General features: G+C 31.9%; 2 protein-coding genes and 1 long non-coding RNA gene across 3 annotated transcripts; 1 reads left to right on the plus strand and 2 right to left on the minus strand.

Annotated features, from left to right (window-relative positions):
• The first annotated feature begins 3311 nt into the window (after positions 1-3311).
• On the plus strand, positions 3312-4630 carry LOC135149606 (protein FAR1-RELATED SEQUENCE 7-like). Its single transcript, XM_064085353.1, has 2 exons — positions 3312-3560; positions 3915-4630. Exons 1-2 carry the CDS (start codon positions 3312-3314, stop codon positions 4521-4523), a joined length of 858 nt encoding a protein of 285 aa, XP_063941423.1. The 3' UTR covers positions 4524-4630.
• Positions 4631-6596: 1966 nt separating this feature from the next.
• LOC135149607 (uncharacterized) lies at positions 6597-8273 on the minus strand. Its single transcript, XM_064085354.1, has 4 exons — positions 7862-8273; positions 7565-7768; positions 7278-7478; positions 6597-7109 (listed from the first exon to the last, which is right to left on the minus strand). Exons 1-4 carry the CDS (start codon positions 8117-8119, stop codon positions 6597-6599), a joined length of 1176 nt encoding a protein of 391 aa, XP_063941424.1. The 5' UTR covers positions 8120-8273.
• A 58-nt stretch (positions 8274-8331) lies between these two features.
• On the minus strand, positions 8332-9329 carry LOC135149241 (uncharacterized). Its single transcript, XR_010287541.1, has 3 exons — positions 9214-9329; positions 8627-8713; positions 8332-8506 (listed from the first exon to the last, which is right to left on the minus strand). It is a non-coding gene; the product is annotated as an uncharacterized LOC135149241 (long non-coding RNA).
• Between the last annotated feature and the right edge of the window lie 9419 nt (positions 9330-18748).

An 18748-nucleotide genomic window follows, 5' to 3' on the forward strand; every position in this document is an offset into this window, starting at 1 on the left:
AAATTGTATGAATCAGGTGTATACAAGGAATACTTGCATAAAACAATGAAGAAAGTGCTCCAAGATAGATTAATCTCTGCCTCCATTCTCCTTGCGATGCTTATAGGTACGTTTAAAATAATATTGACTATGCCATAAGTGCTCATAGGCAATATTTTTGTCGTTGTTGGCACCGAAATTATTGCAGTATATCTCTGAGTTTTATTTTTTACATGATGACATGATTACACTGTTGTATTAGAGATAAATGCAACATCACTTGCAAGTATTACATTAAACACCACCTCAAATTGTTGCAAAAGACTCGATTGTTCTAACAATTATAAAAATTAGATGTATTATGAATATATATATATATATATATATATATATATATATATATATATATATATATATATATATATATATATATATATATATAGGCCAAGGATCAAATAGAAACCAATTTTAAAATAAAAACTTAGAACTAATCTTGACCATCTATCTAATATAATTTACTTTCAATCATAGCCATTCAAATAATAAAATATGTAAAATATAAAAAACAAAGATTTTGTTTAATTGAATATCATAACTGATTTCCGTTTCTCTCTCTTCGCTCCATGATTTCACCTCCTAGCAGCTTTCTCTCTCTGAACTGTAGTTTAGCGACGCCATTGTCTTCGATTACTGTCTTCTCTGTACTCGAGCTTCGATATCTCTCTGTCTCTAACTCGAGCTTCGACTCTCTAACTCGAGCTGGCTTTTGTCTGTTTTTGACGTTTGATTGAAGCTCTCTGTCTCTGTTATTCTGGAGCTCTCTCTCTTTGTTGCTTTGTGTCTATAATTCGAGCTCGAGAAAGTGTGGTTGAAGTAGATTCGAATTGCTGAAGATGATTATATCAGACTTAACGAAGATTAGTGATAATCAAGGTAAAGTTTGTTGTTCACTGTTTTTGTTTTTGATATAATTTGATGATTATATCAGATTACAGTGTTTTCATGCTCATATTGCTTTTGTAGTTTAGGCATGCTCATATTCTTGTAGTTTCTATTTAGTGATATGTCTAATATAGTTTAGTTGTATTCGAATTGTGTATATTTTAGTTCTTGTGTTTTAGTTAGAGTTTAGACATGTAGTTGCTGGATTGATGATTGTTAGTTATAGTAATTGTGTTTATATATGATTTTTAGTCATATAGCTAATATAATTTAGTTGTATTGGAATTGTGTGTTTTTTAGTGTATGTGTTTTGGATAGATTTTAGATATGTAGTTGCTGTATTGTTGATTTTTAATGTATGATTGCAAGTTTTTGATGACTGAGTTAGTGTGTAGGTGCTGCAGTATATTAGTAGTGTTTGTTTATTATTTTCAATGTGATGCAGTAGGCAGTTATAGTATGATCCTGTTAGAGTATTATAGTATTATTTATATAATTTTTGAGTATGTCTGTTGTATTTCAGGTTCAAGTTGCGGTGATTCGTCTAATGTTTGTGTTAGTATTCCTGTTTCTTCAACAGAAAGCGAAAAATCAGTGACGAATTGCATTGTCTCTCCTGGTGGTATGAAGTATTTTATGCCTAGTTCTGTTGATGGAAGTCAAGTACCGTTTCAAAATCAGTCATTTGATAGCTTAGATAAGGCGTACAACTTTTACAGAGAGTATGGGAGGCTAGGGGGTTTTGATGTACGAAAAACAACGGAGAAGAGAGATGCTGATGGTACCATAATTTTGAAACATTTTGTGTGTAGTAAGGAAGGTTTTGTTGATGGAAGTCATTCTGAAGGAATTAGGCAAAGACGTACTGTGTCACGGAGGTGTGGATGTAAAGCAAAAGTGGTCATGAAAATTAGGAGCCAGAACAGATATTATATTTTCAATTTTGTTGAACTTCACAACCATCCGCTTGCTAGTGAAAGTGGTAGACAGTTTCTGAGGTCTAGTAGAGAGATGACAGTTAGTTTGCGAAGTTTTGTTTTTGATGCTGCGAAGGTAAATATCGGCTGCAGCAAGGCATTTAGCTTGGTCAAAGAGATGACAGGTGGATATAGTAATGTTGGGGCAACATTACGTGATTTCAGGAATTTTAATAGGGATTTAAAAGAATTTGTCGGTGAAAGGGATGGACAGATGCTGATTGACAAGTTTAAAGTATTACAGGAGACATCAAAATCATTTTATTTTGCTTATGAGCTTGATGGTGACGGGCATTTGACTATGCTTTTCTGGGCTGATCCAACTAGTAGGAGGAACTTTGAAATATACGGCGATGCTGTGTCATTTGATGCCACTTTTGATACTAACAAGTAAGTTATTTTACATTTCAAATTGTTGTCTTTTAGTAATAGAATTATTAGTTTTCTTTTTATGTAATGTCGTTAGAATGTCGATAATGGTTTATATTATACTACAATACCTTGTCTGGAACTATGAAGTAAAGTACGTATATTTGTAATTTTTTTAATTAATCTTTTTAACAAGGCTCAAGGTGCAGTAGACAATGGTATACTGGAGTTATATTTGCAGTACCTTAGTGATAATCTCAGTATATTTTAGTGATACCCTAAATATATTTTAGTGATGTCTGCAGTGTATTTTAGTGGTATATGTTAGTTTATGTGGTTTTTAATCTGTTTTATCTATGTTCAGGTATAATATGATTTTTGCGCCTTTCACTGGTGTTGACAAACATGATAGATGTGTCACATTTGCTGCTTGTTTGTTATCAAAAGAAGATGTTGCTCATTATAATTGGGCCTTTAAACATTTTGTCAAGGCTATGGGACGCAATCCAGTGGTGTTTATAACTGATCAGTGCCCTGCAATGAAGGTATCTGTGCCGGCTTCATTTTGTGGTGATAATGATTTGGTTGCTAGCAAGCATCGCCTATGTATGTGGCATATAATGCAGAAATTCCCTATTAAGGTAGTTTTTTAGTTGTTTTTTAGAAATTTGGTTCCTAGCATCTGAAATTTACTGTCATATATTTATGTAATTTTCCATAATATTGCAGCTTGGGAATCGTTTGTGTAAGGAAACAGACTTTATGGAGAAAATGAAAACTTACATATGGTCATCGAATTTGGAAATTGATGAGTTTGAAAGTGGATGGAAAGCGGTTATAGGAGAGTTTAAGTTGGAAGATAACAAATGGTTATCAGATATGTATGACATAAGAAAGTCGTGGATTCCTGCCTATTTCAGGGACAGTCCTATGTTTGGCTTGATGAGGACAACTTCAAGGTCCGAAAGTGAAATTTTTTTCTTTTCACAGTTTCACAAGCAAGGTGATACTTTATGTGAGTTTTGGATACGTTTTGAGAGTGCAATGCATAGGCAGCGGAATGAAACGGAACGTTTAGACCATGAGTCTAACTCAAGCAAACCAAACATTTTATCAAGATGGTTCATTGAAGATGATGCAGCTGAGCTATTTACACGTTCCATTTTTTACAAAGTTCAAGAAGAAATTTTGGCATCTTGCTTGGATATGCAAATCAAGAGAATGAGTGAAGAAGTTGATGGGGTAACTCATTTTGAAATAAAGGATGTCAAAGTTAAAGATAAACTTTTTAAGGTATGTGTTTTCCCCTTTATAGTAGTATTTTATATATTCTAATTTTGATTTATATTTTTTTTACAGTAGTAATTGTTATTGTGGAACAGAAAGTAAATATAAAATATTTGAAAATATGCATAATATAATTTTAGTAATGCATTATTAAAATATTTTGCATTCTGATAAATTGTAGTGGCATTAGTAGTTGTTTTGTATTGCAAGTAGTCATTAGTAGTGATTTGGATTGGAAGTAAATGTACTGGATCACCTGCCGAACTTTGGTTTTTATGTCATTTTATTTTTGAAGCATATCTCATATTGGTAATGGTTCAAAATGGTGATTTGAATGGTGATTTATGATTCATTTTGCAGGTTACTGTTAGCAAATCACATGCCGTATGTTCGTGCAAACAATTTGTTATGTGTGGAATTGTTTGTAGGCATGCTTTCTGTGGCTTAAAGCAGATTGGTGTCACAAAATTTCCAAGGAGTCTCGTGCTTAATCGTTGGATGAAAGTTGCAGAAAGTGGCACTTCATTGGAATCTAATGTTGTGTGTTCGGATTATTTTAAAATGGAGCAAGTGTCGTTGAAGTTGACAAACTTATGGTTTGATTTTCGTCAGATTCTTAGCAAAGCTGGAGTTGAAATGGATAAGCTTGACTATGTTCACAAAATCATTAAGCAGATAAGTAGTGATTTTGAAAAGTATGATGGAGATTCTGTTGATTTTACTAAAAAGGATCATATGGCAGCTATGGTAGGTGAACAGCCGGTTGAAGAGGTTACCATTCTTGCACCAACTGTTTCCAGGAACAAGGGAAATTATTTCAAGCGTCTTGTGAGTGATAGAGAGAAAGCAATGACAAAAGCAAATAAAAGAGTTCGAAGATGTAAAGAATGTTCGGCAACCACTCATGATTCGAGAACTTGTCCGAAGAAAAAGAAGGATGGAGGAGCTGTAGTTTCGAATATGTTGTGAATATGATTTTAATTTTCAATTTTAAAAGACCTTGTGCACTTGTCTTTATAAAGTGTTAAGTACATTTTGATTTTATGTTTTCTGAGTACATTTTGATTGTTTATAAATTGTCTTTATAAAGCATATTAGTACTGATACATTGTCAGTTTATATTGAATATATAAACTGAACTTGTCAAGTTTTGGAGTGAAAATGAGTTGGTTTTTAGTGATATAGGTAATGTAATTTAGTGGTGTTATCAGTGTAATTTAGTAGTATACATCCCAAGTTTTAGTGATATGTGTGGTTTTTTAGTGATATCCTGCTTTACTGTGTAACGAAAACAATGAAAAATCATAAAACTAAAATGAAACAATAACAAAAGTAAAAAAGCCAAATATTTACCATTGCATTTTGAGCTGGTAAAAACAAAATAACCATATCTTTACAAAAACAAACCACTAAATCATTTTCAGTCTCAACATAATTCAGCCATCTAATAATTCTGTTCAATCAGTTTCTAATATTCTAAAAAAGTGCAGTAAAACAATGCACTAAATCTAAGAAGGAGTTGGTCCTTCTTGAGACGACCTTTCTGCTTCGTGGAAAGAACTTATTAAGTTCACCGCGAATTTCACTCTCTTGCCGGATTTTTTAGTTGGAAACTTTTCTGCAGCTTTTCCAGCTAGGACGACGTTGATGATATTATGCTTCTCTGCTGTGTTGTACAAGCCTACAGCTTCTGTGGTGATAGGCTCTTTGAGTTCATTCAGGTGTGAAGATAGGATTGCTGTGTTGTACTTGAACCTCAGCCTAGTTATTTGTTTATCCTGTGTTGGCTGCAATATGATAATTTGTTTATTAGTGTTTGTTATCACATAACTTTTTAAGCCTAATAAACAGAGCAATTTGAAAAGAAATTAAGGACATGCTGCATACACATTTGAATTACAAAGATATATACACTTTAATCAATTTCACTAAAACATATTAACTATATCACTAAAACATATTAACTATATCACTAAACTATATTAAGTATATCACTAAAGTGTGTCAACTATATCACTAAAATGTAAAGCAGTATATAAGTATGTAAAATATTAAACTAATCTTACCCCTTCTTCTGTTAAGTCAGTGTTCCAGTTTTTGATATCTCCTTTGAAGGTTTCCATATGGCGCATGAGGAAGATACCACAATCTGTGGAATTGTCAGTAGTCTGCCATGGCATTTTCACAAAACGAGGCTTCATTTTCCGCACTCTTGATCCCAAATTTGGATTTTCATTCCTACTTATATAATTGCAAAAGTGAGAATGCTGTAAAAGAGAAGTAAAATATTAGTATAGTGGACTTAAAACAGTGCATGTTTATATACATAATAGTGGAATGAAGGATAAAAAAATATATTACCAAAACCTCCAAAACTCTGCTATAGTACATCTTAGGCTGTGCTTCACGTTTAATATTGTCAATTATAAAGTATCCCATGGTTTTGATACCACAGCATACCAAATAATAATGCTCATATTTATTAATAGGAAAGCACACCTGTAATCATATTAAGAGATATTTTAGTTCAACATATTTGAGAAATGTTGAGATCTATGTCAAAATTAGTTAAGAAATGACATTTACCATTTCCACGTCTTCCACTTTTTTGATGGAAAAAGTTTGAAGAATCTTGTCCATCCCACTGGCAAACGAATCATAAGTTTCAGTGACTTTCTTTTCTGGATCTATGCTGAAAATCTGGTTGATATAAATATATTAGATTCTGGTGTATGTAGTTATGAAATAACTGAAAGAAATTAATTAGAATATATATACGAAGGCAGTATATATTACCAAATCTCCTATTGTGCAGAAAAGTCTTAGTGGTGACCCATCTGCCTTGTACTTTTCACTGTCATTTAGGATTGTTGCCCATGTATCAATCACAGAGTAGTATACACTTGTTTTTGGTTTCAGCGTCAACAAGTGTTCTTTGATACATCTCACTTCCTCCCATCTAAACAAATCATCCCTGTAATTATATATATTAATTAGTATTAGGCAGATAAAGAAATGTATATAACAGAAAGGGCAAAATACTTACAATAGCTCGCCCTTTTTCTTTAGCAAGAAGACCCAATATCCAAAGTCTTCATTATTCATTCTTTCCTTGATATCAATCACCCTGTTGACATAGGGTGATTTTTGATATGGACCAACTTTCTTTGTCCGCTTGCTTTTTTCTCTCTCTTGTGGTTCTGGCTCTGGCGTGACCAAATTTTGATTCCTTTCTTTTTCTATGTCATCCAGTCCAAGGGAAAAAGGAGGGACATATCTCTCATCATCTTTCTGTTGCTCAGCAAGGATCTCAATGTCGGTTCTGTCCATTTCTTCAACAACTTCTAGGCTGGCGACTATTTCAGGTGATAATTCATCACCCAAATCATCACCAGTTTCCTGGTTAGGAATGAGATATTCTTTCAGCATTTCACCGATAATAGCAAAGTTTTTATTATCGGGAAACTTTTCCCTTGCTTTCACTAAATCTTCATCAAATTTGGACTTTATGTCCACAAGTTCCTCTGCCCTTTTACGTAAATCATGAAGTACATCCTGAGAAGTCAATGCAAAATTTAGAATTGAAATATAGTGATATATATGGTAGTATTATAATATTTTAATAGGTGATCTATCTAATATACTCTAGTGATATATATAGTAGTTTTTAGTGATAATTTGCATGAATTATAGTAGTATGTTACTAATTCATATATAATGTACCTCTTCAGTTTGTTCAACATTTCCATCAGCTGCCTCTGTTGGAGGAGTGTAATACTGTGTATTTTGTGGACTTTGGCACTGAGTTGATTCATGAGGTTGTTGTGATGTTGACTCCTTTCTCTTGAGGTAATCTTTTTCAATTCTATCCACCTCTGACCAATACTGCCACGTATCCCAGGCTCCATTTTCATTATCATTTACCTACAATTAAGGATGAAACACATTTTTATATAAAAAGAATAAGATAGGTTTTCGACTACGTATTCCATATACAAACAGGATCATACCTTTGTCTTTGGAGGTTCAGAAGGATCAATTTTTTGTAGATATTCTTTTAAACTTGGTTGGATTGATCCAACTCCAAAAGCTCCGTCAATCACCTCAATTTCTTGTCTTTGTCTCAACATTTCTAGAGTCCAACCATTGTAGGAAGGAAATTGTCTATCAACCAGGTTCATTCCTTTGTACCTCACACGGTCGACATATAACAACTACAAAGTGAAACAAGTAAAACTATTAATTAGATTTTATATTCTATTAGAATATACGGACAAGAAAAAAAAAGATTTAGATTGTTGTCTTACAGTGAGAAAGATTAGTGATCCTCGGAAAAATGTTGTTGTTGTTCTGTTCCAACTCTCCATTCCAATTACAAGGTAGCCTAGGAGGAAATCTGCCCAGTTATACTTCTTGAGATTGTCAAGGTTATCATCAAGTTGCAGCAGTTGTTTGTCCACATAAGAAGCTCCTTTTGTACCAATAAGCACATTTGACATAACAAGAAGGAAGTTTAATTTGAAGTTATCATTAACTTCTTGGTTTTTCATCACTTGAACAATCATCTGTGTTGTTATTTGATCAGATAAAGTGAATTGTGCATGCCAATCTTTGATTCTTTGACTGTACTTTCCAGGTGATGCCAGAATAATAGGATGTCCTCCATTTGGCAGGCCTAACACATCATAAACATCTTCACTTGTAATATTAATATCTCCATCCTTCAACTTTAGTGAGATTGAGTGGTGATCAAAGATTTGGAGTACATTGTAGGCGATTTTGGTTGGCAAAATGTCAAGCTCAAAATCCAGTAAGAGTGCAAAACCAGCTCTTGTAACCCAGTCCCTCTGCTCTTTTGTGAGTTCACCTACCATCTTACTAAAATGCCTTGGAGATATCCTTATCTTGACCTCGTCTTTTTTCTTATTTATATGTTTAGCCCCTTCTGTTTTCTAATGAAATAAGAGGAAATAATTAGTGTTGTAGAAACCACAAGAAACGACAGTGCAGGGCATCACTAAAATATTGTGCTCAAATTTCTAATTCTAAGTAACGAAATAAATAAAAAATACCTTAACATCCTTGTTCATGAACTTCAATAGTGGATATAATGTTCCAGCAATCCTTTTTCTTGGTATATGAGTTTCAAATGCAGCTTCCTGTTAAGAACATAAAACAATATACTAAGCAGTTGTATATTCACAAAATTATACTAAGCAGTTGTATATTCACAAATTTATAAAACTATTTAACCTGCAAAATCATAAAACTTGCAAATACATGTAAAATATACTATTTAACAAGAAGTATATTCACAAATTTATACTAAGCAGTTGTATTTTAGTGATCTTAGTTGATATACTTTAGTGATATACTTAATATACTTTAGTGATATACTTAATATAGTTTAGTGATATAGTTAATATATTTTAGTGATAGTGATATTCACCTATCTAATCCTTTAAAACAAATCAAGATTTTAAGCTACTAGTCTACATTAAACAGATAGATATCTCACAAACAACACACACAAATATACAGACATTCGATATATACTATAATTAAAGACTATATAAACGTCGATGCTTTAAAATCGAATTTAAGCACATTCGATATATATACTATATAATTAATAATGAAGAAAGTGAAGAAAGTGTACCTTTTTCCTTTTGTATTTTGTTATTTTAATCTTTGGTTGTGCATTGTTGACTTGAGCTTGATTTTCTGTTTCATCCTCTTCTTGTTCATCCTCTTCTTCTTCATCCTCATTTTCTTCTTCACTTTCGTTTAGTCCATCGTCTTGTTCATCATCTTCTTCTTCTGCACTATCTTCATCACCTTCTTCATGTTCTTGTGCACTATCGTCTTGCTCCATGTCTTCTGCACTATCTTCTTGTGCACTGTCTTCTTCACCTTCTTGCATATCTTCATCACTTTGTTTGTCATTATCTTGATCTCCATCTTGTTCATCCACCAGATTATTACAATTATGTTCATCCCCTTCTACTTCATCAACAAGTTTATTTCCCTATGAAATCATACAAAATAATGATTTAGATTAATTTATAAATCAATAATACAACTAAGAAATAATGTAGTTGATCACATACAAGAAGACTTTTGATATTTCTTCCAGCAGTAGCCTTTATGACTTTGTTATCTGGACGTCGATAGACTTTTGCAAGTGGTCTTTTGTCTCGTATGTTGTTGGTATTCATGTTTGCTTGATCTTCAGATTCTAAATCTACAGGAGTATCTGCAGTGTTTGTAAACTTTGACAAACTATGTGCACGAAGTCTTGTACTTCTTCTGCATTGAACTATGTAACCTGCAAAATCATAAAACTTGCAAATACATGTAAAATATACTATTTAACAAGAAGTATATTCCCAAATTTATACTAAGCAGTTGTATTTTAGTGATCTTAGTTGATATACTTTAGTGATATACTTAATATACTTTAGTGATATACTTAATATAGTTTAGTGATATAGTTAATATATTTTAATGATAGTGATATTCACCTATCTAATCCTTTAAAACGAATCAAGATTTTAAGCTACTAGTCTACTTTAAACAGATAGATATCTCACAAACAACACACACAAATATACAGACATTCGATATATACTATAATTAAAATTGAATTGAGGTTACCAAGAGAAGAAAATAGATTCTAACTTGTTCTGTTTTTTAGGCTTAAAAAATTATGTGATTAGAAACACTTAGCACTTAGCGCTGCTACAATAGTTTTATTAAAGAAATATTTCGGTTATACATGTTAGTCTTCACTAATAAGAAGGTCTGCAATTCTCATATCAATTCTTATTAGTCAGTCTTCACTAATAAGAATTGATTAGTAATACTTAATGTTAATTACTTAATTGATAAAATTAGCTAGCCATGTCTTAAATAATCATATTAAGCTGCTTGACATTGGTGCTGAATCAATGCCTGATTCATCATAAATCAACTTGGAGTTTGAACATGCCAGAGGGATACCAGTTAAATATTCGCTTTAATATCTGTCAGTTATTAATTGCTAAGCATCTTTTCAATACTAAATCTGAGTTTATTAGCTAAGATAAAGAGTACTTTTCCACGGCATTTGTTTCTACTTTGGGAGCTTAATCATGATTCAACTTAGTGTTATAAAATCTGTCAATTAGGCTTTTGGATTACTGATCTAGATTAACATCAAGATGTGTTATAAAATCATATGTCTCAGCCTGGTTGTGTACTAAGTACTCTACACTAAGATGATTAATATGCACTAAGTACTCTACGTACTCTACACACTACACACTAAGATCAGTACTCTACGTACTCTACAAACTGAGATTAGTAATATGCATTAACATGAGTAATATGCACTAAATCAACATCTTATTCATCAACAACATATTCATATTCATTAATTAAACAAATCAGCAACATATTCATCAACATATTATTCAATAAATCAACATATTCAGACAAGTAAATGCTTGAAATCACAAATAATTAAAAAAAACAGTGATAAAACCCTAATTTAACATACCTCCTCTAGTTCTAGCCATATTTTAGTAGCTTTCAGAGTGAAATAAGCTAATTAACAGCTGTTATGAAAGAACATTAGTAGATTGAAGTCAGTTTTCACAATAATACACAACAAAACCCTTAAAATTCAAAAAAACCGACATACACTAAAAATACGAGTTGATTAAGATGATTAACTAACTATAAATACTACTAAACTACAGAAAAGTACCTATTCAAACAAATGTTGAAGTGATTTTGCTCGGTGCTTGAGCTGCGGTTGCGAGATCCAAAAATCGCCTCGAATTTCTTCGTAGAAGCTGTAATATACCTAATTAGAACAAAAAAGAGGGAAAAAGTCGAAGAAACCGCCATTAGAGACGTACCTGAAGCTCGGTTGTGCGCGATGATGAACAGTGGAGTAGTGGAGGTGATGGACCGTTGTGCGCGAAACGTGTGTATCGTATCGGTGTGTATCGTTTTTAACTGTGCAAGCGTGTTTTGTATAAGCGGGCTGGATCATTTTAGTGGGCTGGGAGTGTTAAAAAGTGGGCTGGGCCTTGTGGTTTCTAGTTTCTATTTTAATTTGGTTTCTATTGGAGTATTACTCTATATATATATATAAATTGAAATTTCATGCTCATACATTTCACTTTCAAAGCTCTCTCGTCTCTCGAAATCTCGAAACTTCTCTTTTCTTGATGCTCTTGAAACTCACGTCTCGACTACCTTTTTTTTTAAATAGTCAACTCACATGTTTTTTTTATTTTGCTGGAATATTGAATTTTTTCGGGGTTTTCCTTTGTAGGTATAGTTGTCGTCTCTCATCTCTGTCTTTATGATTTTTTTTTACAAATTTTATGCATGCATTTAACTTGTAATTAAGGTTTCTATATTTGGGATTAATTGGGGTTTTTTTCTTGCATTTGGTAATTTGGGTTTTTTGTAATTAACCTTTATTTATGGTTTTGTATATTATAATTTGGGGTTTTTTGTAATTGAACTTTAGTTCAGATTTTTTAAGTGAACTTTAATTGTGCTTTAAAAATATACATAAAATACAAGGTTGAGCCTTATTACATATTAGTGACGAGTTAATGAAGATCCTACTAACAATGTCGAGTTTGACTATGTAGAATTTGCCCCCGTTGATGAGGATCCAACCAACAATCACAAGTTTGACTCTGATTTTGAGGAGATGCTTCAGACTTTTAATCAGGTGGTTCAGACCTTTCCTGTACTAGTGAAACTTTTTTCCTATCGTGGTTTACGAGGAACTTGTGTTCTTCTCATTCAATTTCAAATCATACTTTTACTTTAAAACTTAAGACAATTTTTAAAGTTTAATAATGTCTTCCATAAATTCTTGCATTTTCATCTTAATTTGAATTTTTAATGAACCTAAGCAAAGGTTCATAATAGTTGTAGTATAATGGTACTGTGACATGGTAGAAGCTCGTGGTATAATGATGACGGAGCTGAAGAAGTTTATTGAAGCCAATCCTGTCTTCAATGACAAGCTTGTGTTTCCTAGCTTGTGATCATCAAGATTGCAAGCTTTGATCAACCAAAGGTATGGTTGTTAATTTGTTAATGATTGTGTTATACTTGTTGGAGATCTTGAATAAAAAGGTTTGCTGGTTTATACAGTTTGAACTGGCAGCACCACTTGTGCGGCAAACATAGGCCTTATCCAGACATTATAAAAACATTGTACCCAACAATGAAGAAAGTGCTCCAATATAGTGATTCCTGCCTCAGTTCTCCTTGTAGCGCTATGGGTAAATTTAAAATAACACTTTGCCTTCGATATATATTGTAGTTACATATCTCTTTATTATTGTAATTTGCTTGGTACAAAAAGATTTAGTTTATTTTTTTTAATTTGTATTTGTCATATTATTTTGTTTTAATTCACTGTTTAGAGTTTATCTTCTTCTCCATCTTTTAGAAATGGTTATTTAGTTCTTTCTTATAATTGGGAGATTTTAATGTCGTATGAATTTTACATGTATAGCATACACGATAAAAGTATATATATATATATATATATATATATATATGTATGAGTAATTGTTCTACGTTCTATTCTACTACAATGTTTATTGTAGTATAGTCTTATGCCCAATTTCATTACCTATCCATGATTTCACCGACACGAAATTTCCTGGTTTGCTTTTTGATTCTATGTCTAATTCAGTGACCCTATGACATCCCCTGCTGTTTCCACAATCTTGCAGTCTATGGCCAAAAACTCCACAAAAAGTGTCAAAAAGGAAAAGCGTGCTGGTTCCAGTAAAGCAATTGTACTTTCAACAGCACCTGGCAGCCGCCTAGTTCAAGTCTGAGAATGATGTTTCATATTTCAGCGTTTTACAACCCGTTCCTTTTTACACACTTGAATTGGACTCACTGAGGTTACAAAAATTCCAGGTGATGGGTGTGGATTACAAAACAACATCGAAGCAAACAGTTGTATCTCGACCAATACTTTCCATATTCTGGTCTGATTGTATCATTTGTAATAGGCAGGACTCTGTATGCAGGTTATAGTCTGTCATTTTCTATGTTTTGATAAGTTCTTGGGTGAATGTGATAAAAACTTCTGCATGGAGTCCGGCATTCGGTCTTAGCTCCTTAATATATCTAAAGTCAAGTTACTTTCTGGCAAATATTCAGAAAATTTAACTTAGAAGATCATTTACCTCAGTTGTTGGACAACAACTTCATATTAGTCCATACAATTTTAACTTCATTGTTATTAAAACATAAGCACAAATTTCGTGTGTGGTTTTTAGGTAGTATTTGTGATTCTCCTTTTCGCAGTTCTAATATTTTTGCTTATATATAACAGACATATATCTAGGCCATAAAGTAAAAGTTTTGAGATCAATAAAACTTGTGCATTCAATGAAATGTTTTACTAGCGGTGAAAAATGTCTATATTATATTAAATAAATCAGAAGTATAAAAACTAATTTAAATTTAAAAGTTATGAAATTTCAGCACTGTAACGAGAGTATAAAACCCACTAAAATTTTAAAATATTATATCTTCTTAAGAAACTAGTTTTTTGTCAAAAAAACAGGACAATTTATACCGGTGGAAAAATATTCAGGATGAAAACTAATAAAAATATGATCAAAGAGTGCATTCCAAACAATTGACACAAATATGGGAAGTTGGTCATGAGAAATGCCAAAAGTGTGAATCAGAATCAGAATTCAGAACCCAGCTCTTTCTTCTAGGTTGCTCTGAAACTGAAAGTACCTCTAGCAGCTGCAAAAAGTATTTATAACACTTGCCAAGAACTTAACCAGTAATATCGAAGACCAAACCTTGGAATGGCAAACTATCTACAGCTACATAAAGAGTGATACAAACAACAGATAATTAATGGATACTACTGCTTGCTTCAATGTTGTTTTAAAGTCTACACGCTTCTACCAGACACATAAGTATTTATATCAGCATACTTCACAACAGAAACTAGGAGCTTAACATATGATTTTTTTTTTTGTTACTTAGAAGGCGAGAATGAATTTGTGAAGAGCGAGAATCATATCAGCGCATTACTGCTTCTCTCACAAAAAAATGGTGACAAGGAATGGTCAACAAAAATTTATATAGTTCTTGCCCGTAAATGGGTCAAATGACAGAGAATGGTCAACAAAAATCCCACCTAATCATCCAGTGAAGTTACAAATGAATTCTGTGAAATTGTCTAAAACCTTTAAAGATAATTTGAAAATGAATTATTTCTCGAAAGAAACATCTAGAATTTGGCTTAAAGACCTTTTGGACTCAAGAGGACCCAATTTTGGAAATTTATAGGAAATATAAAGGCCGGAGAGCCAATTCCAAATTGTTTGTCGGAATTTTAAAATAGAGTTAGTTTTTGACCATATGTGGTCCATCCGGTAATTCGAGTTTCATAAATTTAGTTTCCTAAATTTACCGTCCAATTTAGAGTTTTTTGAATTAAACTTAGTTTATGAAAAATTGAGTCATGTGAGTGTCGCTAGTGATTCAAACTTCAATTTTATTAGGTGAACTTTAATTTTGGAAATCACTAACACCTTCAAGATTGCTTTGATCCGTATAAACGTCAACAACCACTAATTTTCTGATTATAACACTGATAGTATCTTTTTGACGGAAAGACATAAATCAGAAAAAAGAAAATTTAAGTGACCAAAAAAAATAATAATAATTAGTTTAGGGAAATAGACAATAAATCATCAATATTTAGGAAGTTATAATTTAATTTTCCCGTTATTAGAGGATTAGTTCGATCTCGTTTTAGATCAATTTTTTAGTCTAGGTCGAAGTCGAAATCACGTCGACCTCGACTAGTTTTCAAGGTGTATATGACCACTTCAAAACAAAACAAAAACATTTTATCCTAGAAGGACATGGTCGACCTCGATTTAGGTCATTAAAACCATATCTAGGTCGAAGTCAAAATAATATCAATTGTTGAAGATTTCACGCAGGTCGAAGTCGAAACACTTTTGACCTGGACGGAATTTTATGCTTTTATTCGATCTGAATCCAGGTTGAAAGAGAGATCCAATTTTGCAATAATTTTGAAAAATAAAAAAAATCAACATGGACATTTTTAACCTCATTTCTGTCGAAATGACTCTAACTTTCAATCATAGTTCAAAAGTTTTATTAGAGATTTATTATTTGATAGACGTGCCAAAGCCTTGTCAAATAATTGTTCAAGTTATCACAGTACTACATAGAAATATAGTTTTTATGTCTATTTTAATATTTTCAATTGAGAAACGAACATAATGTGATCATAAAAACAAAACAAATTTATGACTCTTTTATATAATAACATTAATAATACGACAATCAATAATTTAAGAAGTTGATGTTTGAATATAGTTAAAAATGATGAAATCTTATATAATTATTTGAAGGCTAGTTTCATTATTTTAACTAAATTAAGATTGATAAGATATTTTTTATACATAAAAAGATATTTCGACACTCAGGGCTGTTCCATACCATTGAGGGCCCAAGGGCGAAACGAAAAAATGAGCCATAATTTTTTTAAGAATTAGGAATATCTAAAGAATATATATTATATTAGTGTGGGTATATATATTTAATTAATGTGTGTTTTATGCATATGTGATTAGTGAGTTTTTTTTAATAAAAAACTCACAAATCACATACCATAAAACAAAGGATTAAACAGATACTCGATAATATTTACGTGTGAGTGCATGTGTATCAGTCAGGCGATCAATTGATAGTATCATTCGTTTTGGCAAGGACATAATAATGTAGGGTAGGACAGACGGGACACACACAGAGGTTAAAATAATAAAAAAGTTAAACAAAAAGTTTAAATTACTGATATATTCTAGTAACAAATGCATTAATTATATAATTTATTTTTTGGGCCTCTAAATTTTTTGGGTCATGGGCGGTCACCGTGGACGCTCTCCCTCTGGGCCGAGCCTGTCGACACTGATAAATAAAATGATTAATTTTACATTATCATTCCATCAATTTTTTTTATTTCAAATTGTGTAATTCATTGTCTTTTCACATCTTCCCTAAATCTTTTATAAATAAATCAAAACCCTCATTTTCATTCTTCACATCATTGGAGCCGCCACCGCCCCCCTCTAAAACTCCCATCTCAATCTTCGTACTGACCCAAATCAAATCAAATCAATATTTATCTACGATTATTGAAATCAGATACAAATTCAAATCTTCCATCATCTTTCAGTTGCACAAATTTGATACAAATATAATCATCCACTTGAAATTAGGATGTTATATTATCGCCAATAATTTCTCCAGGTATGTCCGCTTGTTTATCAATTTACACTTGATATATAGATTGATCTTTTCAAATTGATTTTCCACTATATTATATGTTACTATTTAAGTGATTAATACAAACGCTTTCTCCATGTTGGATCGGTAAGTTGTATCCTTATAAAATCTACACACTGAATGCACAAATATAAAAAGTGATCAATTTATACAAGTTGGTGGGTATGATTAGTATTTTGATTAGATTAAGCCCAACCAAATATTTTGATTTTCGACCTAAAATATATTTTTTGAATATGGTTTCTATCTTTTATACGAACTTGAATTCAACCAATGTTATGGTTCGACTTTGATTAAAAATAATTATCGTATTATGATTTGGATGGGCCGATGGTTCATGATAGCAGGTGACACATTTGTTTAATGGAATCAGAGTTTTCTTCAATCGTCCGATGCACATTTGAAATATTCATTTAACGATAATATTCTTGAAATAATAAGTTGCATAAATCAGGTATATACAAAGGAATATTTGCAGAAAAACAATGAAGAAATTGCTTCAAGATAGATTGATATATCCCTGCTTCCGTTCTCCTTGGAGTGCTTATAGGTACGTTTAAAACAACATTCTCTACATCATAAGTGCTCATAGGCAATATTATTGTTTGATTTGGCACGAAAATTAGTGTAGTATATCTCTGAGTTTTATTTTTTACAATACTACAAAATAGTACTGTATTTGACATGATTACGCTATCGTATTAGAGATAAGTGCAACTTCACTTGGAAGTATTACATTAAACACCACCTCAAATTGTTGCAAAAGACTCGATCGTGTAACAATTACAAAAATTAGATGTATTATGAAAATATATATCTTTAAATTGAAATTTCATTCTCATCCATTTCACTCTTGAAACTATCACATATCTCGAACTCTCGAAACTTCTCTTTTCTTGATGCTCTCTTATATCTTGAAACTCACGTCTCGACTCCCATTTTCTAAATAGTCAACTCACATATTTTTTTATTTTGCAAGAATATTAAATTTCTATTTGGGATTTCCCGTTGTAGGTATAGCTGCAGTCTCTTTATCACTTTCTTTATGATTTTTTTTTACATATTTTTATGCATGCTTTTATTTTTTAATTAGAGTTATTATATTTAGGATTAATTGGGTTTTTTTTTAATATTGGGGTGGATGTTTTCTATTTCATTTGCAATTGAGGTTTCCATATCGTAATTTGGGTTTTTTGTAATTGAATATTGATTATGGTTCTGCATATTTTAATTTGGGGTTTTTTTGTAATTGAACTTTAATTATGGTTTTCGAAGTGAACTTTAATTGTGCTTTGATATGCAACAAAGATAGGGCCGAAGCTCATAATACAGGAGTGACTAAGTTGAAAGTAGTCGGGCTCCAAAATAATGATTTATATATAGAAATGACTCACCTGTCTTTTGATAATTTGATGTACTATATGTTATTGTATTCTCTTATTAGCATATGATGATTTGTTTTGGTACTTTCCTTGTGGTATTTTGTTATTTTCACATTAATGATTTTAACTTTGATCAACTAGAATTCACCTGTGATGATCAATGTTGATTAACTCTTTTTTACATATAGACTGCAGCCCTCAGTTGATTCAGTTGTGTTTCAGTTTTGGCATATTTTGATCTACTAATGTAGTGATGCGTTTCTGTATGAACTGATGATGGAGTTCTGTATTCATATTGTTCTTTTTCTAAGCTGATTGTGCTATATTGTAGATCATACTATCTGGTTCCTTTGCAATCTGCTTCTGAGGTCAGCACCCTCTTTAAAGAGGAAGAAGGCCTCTTCCATTGCCATCAAATACAATTGT

The sequence above is a fragment of the Daucus carota genome, chromosome 9 (assembly GCF_001625215.2).
Source record: "Daucus carota subsp. sativus chromosome 9, DH1 v3.0, whole genome shotgun sequence".
In the NCBI taxonomy this organism is placed as follows: Eukaryota; Viridiplantae; Streptophyta; class Magnoliopsida; order Apiales; family Apiaceae; genus Daucus; species Daucus carota.

Bases quoted from the DNA above. Each gene is read 5' to 3' on its own strand.
- LOC135149606 (XM_064085353.1), top strand. From the start codon at position 3,312: ATGCATAGGCAGCGGAATGAAACGGAACGTTTAGACCATGAGTCTAAC. The intron at 3,561-3,914 runs GTATGTGTTTTC...TTCATTTTGCAG, and splicing joins TTAAAGATAAACTTTTTAAG to GTTACTGTTAGCAAATCACA.
- LOC135149607 (XM_064085354.1), bottom strand. From the start codon at position 8,119: ATGATTGTTCAAGTGATGAAAAACCAAGAAGTTAATGATAACTTCAAA. The intron at 7,769-7,861 runs GTAAGACAACAA...TTCACTTTGTAG, and splicing joins GATCACTAATCTTTCTCACT to TTGTTATATGTCGACCGTGT. The intron at 7,110-7,277 runs GTACATTATATA...TTGACTTCTCAG, and splicing joins ATGTTGAACAAACTGAAGAG to GATGTACTTCATGATTTACG.